The sequence below is a fragment of the Ochotona curzoniae genome, unplaced genomic scaffold, assembly GCF_017591425.1.
Source record: "Ochotona curzoniae isolate NIBS_2020 unplaced genomic scaffold, NIBS_Ocur_1.0 contig_4148, whole genome shotgun sequence".
Lineage (NCBI taxonomy): Eukaryota > Metazoa > Chordata > Mammalia > Lagomorpha > Ochotonidae > Ochotona > Ochotona curzoniae.
Genome location: NW_024466146.1, coordinates 6302140 through 6309757, shown reverse-complemented (window position 1 = coordinate 6309757; position 7618 = coordinate 6302140). Strand labels below are relative to the sequence as shown.

Below are 7618 nucleotides of genomic sequence, written 5' to 3'. Positions count from 1 at the left end.
AGGCTTGGTCATCAGGCAAGCTGAACAAAGTAGCTCCAACTGTTGGCTAATGTGCAAGTTGGCTAATGGGGGTGGACTGGGCAGAGCTGAGCAAACCTTAGCTCATCAGCAAGAACAGAAATCAGGATGGAGCACAGGTTATGCCAAGATAGGCTCTTACACCTACTGGTTTGCATGCGCCAGGGTTGGGAATAGGCAGAGCAGGGTCAGGTTCTACCGCCCACCAGCAAGAATCAGGAAGAGGATGGGGGGCAGACTGGGCCAGGCCAGGCTGCAGCATCTAAGGCAAAGGCCAAGAGAGCTGAGGGATTATGCCAAGCTAGGTCAGAGCAACCACTGGCACACATGCAATCTATGGCTGGGAACAGGCCCGGTTGGGGAGCAAAGAGGATACCCTTGACTGGGTTGGAATTCCCACTAGTGAGTGCTGGGGGTGGCACAAATTCAAATTCAGCTCCTCCTTTGGCAGCAAATCTATTCTAAAACCTTCTTTCATTTTGGGACGCTAAAAGGAAAAATATCTGCTGCATTAATAATATGCACCTCAGGATAATGTGTTAGAAATAAGATTTTGAATAATACCCCTGGAATTGGAATCATGAATACAAAAATCATTTTTTAAGCTTTCCTTTTCGCAGGGTCATACAAGCATCAATGTGTCAACTTTGAACCTATACGATTACACTTTAATTTCATTAGAAAAAGTAAAAAGGATAGCATTCTTTCAGAGTATTTTTAAGCTACTGCCAAATTCTTCAAGAACTAGATGAAAGAGAACAACTTGAACATGTCTGGAACTCAGGAAGGTACAGGAATAAAATGGATACAGAGAGGTGGGTCCTGGACAAACTTCAGGCCTTATTCTGTAGCCAGCCACTAAGCAGTTCCAGCTGAATATTATCACACATGATCCTCTTACATTTCCATAATTCTGAAATATCATTTTAATATGGTATTGTTCAAATTTCAATCTTGGCAGCCAAATAAATACATCAGGCCCCTCAACCAAGCAAGTAAAGCACAGCTATGGAACAGAGTTATCTCACGAGCCAATAGTTGTGAAGCTGCAAAATCAGCCAACCCACGATTTTACTGTGTGAAGTCAGCACACTACTACCCTGCACTGTCCTTGCATATCCAATTGAATCTGACATTTCCAAAACCTGGCAGAAATCAGATGCACACACTTGAGGGAGACAAACAGCCTTAGCGACTGAGTGGTTCTTCGTTCATTGTTCTTGCGGCAGCTTCAGCTTGAATGCCATCCATCACATCACAGGTTCTAAGTAAATGTTGGGAGTAAATGAGGAAAAACAAACCTGAAGGACAACTTTGGCTACTCTCTTTTCTTCATGCCTACAAATGCCCAAGCAGTTAGACAGCCTGACATTTTGTAAGTAAAAACTTAAGAACTCATTATTTTTCATAATATCGAAAACAGATCTAGTCTATTATTCTGCTGCAACGACTAATAATGACTTTCATAATAAAATGAGAGAGAGAGAGTTAAATTAAGACAATGTCACTTCACTGCTTGCATGTTGGTTAAATCATTCAATAGATTGGCATGTATCAGCATTGTCTGTGTCATTTTGCCTGGAAATACATCACTTTGAGTTATTTTTTTATTTCCCATAACTTACCTTTTCTTAACTACATCATAATTGGAAGTTTTTATTAAATGCTAATAACTACAGCTTTTCAGAAGGGAACTTTGTTCTGTGTGGTGCACTCAAAAGGAAATTATAGAAAAGTGACCCAAATTGTATTTTTAAACAAACTTTTAATTTATCCCCCATGCCATTTGTAGCAGAATAAGGAACAACAAAAAAAAAAAGGATAGAGACACCGAAATTTACAATCAGTTTGAATTATTACAAACAAAAATTACTTTGCAGATATAATCACACTGGGAAAAAAAGCTTTTGAAATGTCATCACTTATTAACAGGGATTTGGCTAGTTGCAAGGAAACATTTGAAAGAAGTGATGTGTAAAATATTCCTTCTTGAGTAAATGTCCTTGTTCCTGGAAAGAATCAATCTTAATTGTCACAGATTTATCATTTTATCAAAGTGCAGCCAGCTAACTTCCCAGTGTGTTTGTTTTTATAACCTTAGTCTTTTAAGATACATTTTGCAGTCTCTAAAAGCACTGAATGCACAAACAAAACGAATGCAACAAGAATAAAGTAAAATCATGAAGAGAAAAAATGATCACCGACTTCTTAAAGGAAATTGACACATATCACTTTCTATTATAGTGTGATAATCATGACAGAATGGTACAATCAAGCAAAAGAAGTTGTTTCTACCCTAAAGTAGCACAAAAGTTGATCGAGCAGGTTTCACACCTCAATTCAGAAAACAAAGCTCTGCCAAAAGAAGTTAGAAAACCACTCCACTGATGCTTGGTCTTTTTGTGTTGTTAGTGTTTAAGAATGAATTCATGGAACCTGAAAACATGTTGAACAATGTCTCAGCCCACGATCTGCAATTTTCAGGCACAAGCAGGAGAGCACCAGTCAACCTTCTTCACACACCCAGTCCCACGAGCCCATAAAAGCCACGAGTGATGGCTCAAACAGCATCCTCAGTGACACCTTTGCATCCTTCAGCGTCTGGGTTGACTTCCAGTGCTCCAAAACTCTCAGCCACTGGAGCACCAAATACCTGGTGCTCATGACCCTCCTCGGTCTCCTCTTGGACTGTGTGTGGCAGGCACTCCTGTTCAGAGTTACTGCGGACATAGCCAGGTAACGTCACATGGCTGTCAGGCTGCCTGGGGATGGGCTTGGAGGCTCTGCCTGCAAGGAGCACTATGTGAGTGCTGGCTGCCATCTGGGACTGGCTGCTGGAGCTGTGAGTCACGGTTGTGAGCACGGAGCCATATCTATGGCTGCCACATGGTGGCATCCTTTTCCAGTCCAGGGATGGGTTCCAACGGCTCCACAGCTTCTTCACCTCAGCCTGAACCTAAACCACAGGAAACACGATGTGCATCAGACAGGATGAAGCAGATCCTGCAACCTTGCCACAGGGATGCCTATCTTGATTTCAATAGTAGCCACAGTCAGTGACTGAGCTTCTTCTTTGAACTTTTTGAATAGTGTGGGGAAATAGAAAAACGTATTTATTAATTATTGTTTGGATGGGTGTGTTGGGTGTTATATTTTTTAAGTGGTGTTGTTTTTGGTGTGTTTTGGTTATGATGAGGGGGGGGGTTGGGGGGGGTGTGGGGTGTGGGTTATATTATTGTTTGTTGGTGACTGGGTGATTTGAGGTTAGGTGGAGTAGTGTATTAAAAAAGAAGATGAAGGAGATGATTGAAATGAATTTTTAATGATAGATTAGTTGATGTGATATGATTTGGGATTAAAAAAAACAAAATTTAATATTGTGTTGAATGTGTATAGCTATGGATGAAATTGTATAATGAGGATTTGGTTAATATTACATATATATGGAAGATGTAGGGCAAATGTAAGAAATAGAGGAGATTTTGAAGTTTATTATGGAGTCATCGGTTATATTTTTTGTGTATGAGTGTGAAAGCTGAAGAGTACTCTCTAGTTGAAATGGTGGCCAGTAAGTGCAATATTAATAGATTATAGATTGGACTGGACGATGTCTCCATTCTCAGTGGAAGGGTGGGACTCTATCCTAGATAACTTTCAGTTAGCAGACACAGTGCCTAATCATGTTCACACTGAATGAGTCTTTGTAATGTTTCACTGTTTTTGACTCTACTAATCCCTCACAACTCCCACCCCATCACTCTTCCTTTAAAATGCCCAGACTATGAGCGCCCGTTGAAAATGGGCTCAGCTCCTTCTCTGACTGTCAAGTGTTACTAAATATGCTCTATTATCACTGCTGTAACATGTAGCAATTTTGACACCAGCTGAAGAGGAAGAAGGTTTGGAAAGTACACAACATGAAACTTAACTGCCATACTCTATTTGTGTATCCACACCAAAAAAGGGAAAAAAAGAGTAAAGAAAGGATCTGGAAGACAGACCAACCAAGACAAATCAGAGGCAATTCTTGTGTAGGTGGAAAGCAAGAAGCGTCAGGATGGGGCCCTTGTTTGTTTCTAATCCTTCTATTGGAGACTCAGTTCTACTGCTGTCATCCCTTTCCAGAAGAGACTTAGATGAATGGGAAGCAGGGGAACCCTGGAAAGCTAGTATCACCTGAAACATCTAACTTCTGTTCTTCTGACTTGCTTGCCCCACCAACAAATAAGGTAAAAGCAAATACAGAGGTAAATCATGGAATTAATGAACTACTCATTAATTGAAACTGTCTCTGCAGGGTCTGAAAAATGCCAATACAACCAAACTCGAATGTGGATGTCATCTGGGTCACTGAGGGTTACAAGTGTCTTGCATTTAAGGGACTAGTAATAAGTTTAAAATTGGAGAAAAGAGAGGAGCCGTCTTATCCAACAGCAAGACGAGCTAAAAGAATGTTAAAGATATCATACAATGAGGTTACTTCTCTTCAGTCAAACCCTAAAAGAACTGACACCATCTTATCATTTAAAAATTATAAAAATATTTGAATGGTTTTGGCACAGGACAACTTATACTTGATTTCTTATAACAAGTGAAACAATAAAAATCTCAGTATTGACTGAAATAGCAGTTCACTGTCCAAGCAATTATTAACTCATATTCTACTAAAATATGTTTAACATCAGAGCTTATAACCAACATTTAAAAGTGCTGGGCTACAAAGACTAATTCTTGCTCCATCAAGATAATTTATGATTATCCCTTTCCATTCTGTCTTGTAACTCCTGGAAATCCTCTAAAGAGATACAGGTCACATTGTGATGGCCATTGATACCTGCTATGGTTTGGATGTGACCTCAGTGCTTACATGTTGGAAGCTTAATCTCCAATGCAATCATGTTAAGAGGTGGATCCTAACGGGTGATGCTAACATCGTGAGGGCTTCACTCTCATGAATGGGTTAAGGCCAATTATAAGCGACTTAAGGTTGTGGACTTAATCCTTTCATTTCCTCCTTTCCTTCAAATGCTCCCCATCCTTCTTGTCTTTTACCATGGGGGTGACGTGACTTCATCAGGTGTGGGTTCATCAACTTTGAACTCCCCATCTTCCGGAACTGTAATAAATAAATTCCTGTTCTTGATAAAGTATGTAATTTCAGGTGTTCTGTTACAGTGGCATGAAGCTGACTAATACACTGCTAACTTAGAGCTAGACTGCAGGGTGTCCAGGGTCCCTTCTGGCACACCTACCTCGCCATTGCAGTAGCAGTAGATGATTGACACAAAGAAACCCTGCAGAACCAAAAAAGAAGGTTAATCCAATTGCAACTCACGTGCTTGCACTCAAGTGTCTAAATATATGACTTAAAAAGCTATTTCTATTATATTAGATTTGATATTAGCACTCAATGATCACATACCTTCCATCCTCTATTTGGTGAAAGATACTTATACACAAACTTTTAATGTTAAAAACTATGGACATATAATAGTACAGGATAAGAACACAAAAAATAATGTTCATCTAAAAATAGTATTGAATGGATAGAACATGCTGCTGCGTGTGTGTCTATCCCTGTTTTGAAATAAGAGGCATGGAAAAAATACAAACAAATATTCATATGAGAAAAAATAAGACAATAAGGTTTATGCATATAAATAAGTGATGGTAATAAGAACTTTGGAGTGGATATATTAGATATGGACCTTATCAAAGACTCTTAAGCTGGTTAGAGTGTTAGAATGACAAAGGCAAGAAGTCAGCTCTGTGAATACCGGTGGGGAGACAGCATTCCAGGCTAGGGAGACAAGAAGGGTCGGCTTCTGAGACTGCAAGGTCTAGAGAAACAGCAAATGTAGAAGAAACCAGACAGTGAAAACTTAGGAGGTAATTTGGAGCATGGATGAGTCATGCAGGTTGCTCTGCACATGGAGTTGTGTAGGCCAGAAGCCAGCATTTGGGTTTTATTCTGAGAGCAATAGAAAACTTTTGGATGTGTTCAGCAAGTAAAAGACATAAGCAGATCGCTATTGTTAAGATTATTTAGATTGCCATGTTAAGTTTTAAGGCAGCAGAAAGAAAGAAAAGACAGCAAATGAGTGAGCAAAGAATAATCCACATGGGAAATGACAGCATATCACACTTCCAAATGAGATACATCAGTGACAGCAACCTCTTCCTCTTTGTGCCTCCCTTCCCTTTTCATTCCTTTTCCATGCCAACACCTTTTTCATTCTCATTTATTTTCTAATCTATTTATTTTCAGAGGTCTCTACTCATAAGGTGTTATATATTTAACAACAGTGAGCCTCCTTATCTTGCTGCCAAGATTTGTGTGTGAAACAGCTCCAGAATCACTCTTGCTGTACTCCAGGGATTAACCTAAGTACTATGAGACAGAAAAGCACAGTATCCTACAATTTTACCCTTTCATGATGCAAGAAAGACAGGTGCATCAAAGCCAGAGAGAGGAAAAGAGGGGAAAAGTTGCCAGGGACAGTGTAGAGGATGCAAGTCACAAGAATCAGGCAACAAGGCAGCACTTCTTACCTGGAAGGAGTTGAAGAAGAGCTCACAGTGCATGCGGATCTCCCAGCCAAGCCCAGTGAAGGAGTGTGGCAGGCAAATGAACACGATGTAGTGCACTCCAAAAACCAAGACAAGCACTAGCGTTGACTTGGCGAGTTTCCTGCAGATAAGAACAAACCTTTTCATTAATAACCTAGCATGCCATTCAGAACCAACAGTGTGTGGAGAAAACAGAAACAGCTGGGCTGATAGCGATGACTGCCCCAGCTCTCTCTGGTCCCAACACTTCTGCTAGCTTTTCATCCTCCCCACCTCTGTCACTACTTCAGGTGGTTTCTTCTTATCATGAGTATTCCCCAAATGTTCTCTATCATATTTATTTTGCTTGCTTAATGTACAATATTTAATAAATTGGAAATGCTTTGATTTCTTGTCTCAAAACTTGAACTTCTGGTGAAACTTAAAAAAGCATTAGCTCCATCTGTGTTGATGGCCTTTCTTTTCATAGACAGCATTTTAAAATAAGCTGCTTCTTATTTCTTATTTCTTGTGTCTTAATTCTTCATTTATCATTGATGATTATTCCTAGGGACATGTTACACTTTCTTTGAGCTACATCTGACTTAGTCCTCTTGTCTCTCTGGCTATTCCCTGTCAAATATTCTATCTCAAAATGCCTATGGTTCTATTTTATAGTTTTGATTTTTTGCAAGATGGTTTGACATAATTTCCCTTATCTGCCTCTTCATAAAAATTTTCTTGTGCATATGGAGAAATCTTGAGTTTTCTCAAATGATAATGTGGTAGTTAACTTTAGATGTCTGTGTGGCAGGGCTAAGGAATCCCTAGAGAAGTGGCAAAGTATTATTTCTTGGTATATCAGCCTTATTTTCAGAGGAGACCGTTTCCTCTGTAAGGGAACTGAGTGAAGAACACTCATTCTCAATGTGGCCAGAAATTGTCCAATGTAATGGGGGGGGTGGATTTATGAGAAGATGATGGAGAGGAAAGATGAATTAACTCTCCTACAGTTGGAGTACCCTACTCCCTTGGTCAGGCAGCCCCTTAG

The 7618-nt window shown here is 39.8% G+C and overlaps 1 protein-coding gene across 1 annotated transcript in view; it reads right to left on the bottom strand.

Annotated features, from left to right (window-relative positions):
* Positions 1–2382: 2382 nt before the first annotated feature.
* PTH2R (parathyroid hormone 2 receptor) overlaps positions 2383–7618 on the bottom strand; it is a 61310-nt gene continuing 56074 nt past the window's right edge. The window contains exons 10-12 of the mRNA XM_040984394.1: positions 6571–6709; positions 5271–5312; positions 2383–2974 (exon numbers count right to left, since the gene is read on the bottom strand). Of these exons, the coding sequence (XP_040840328.1) occupies positions 2579–2974; positions 5271–5312; positions 6571–6709 (577 nt within the window). The 3' untranslated portion in view covers positions 2383–2578. The remainder of the gene's footprint in view (positions 2975–5270; positions 5313–6570; positions 6710–7618) is intronic.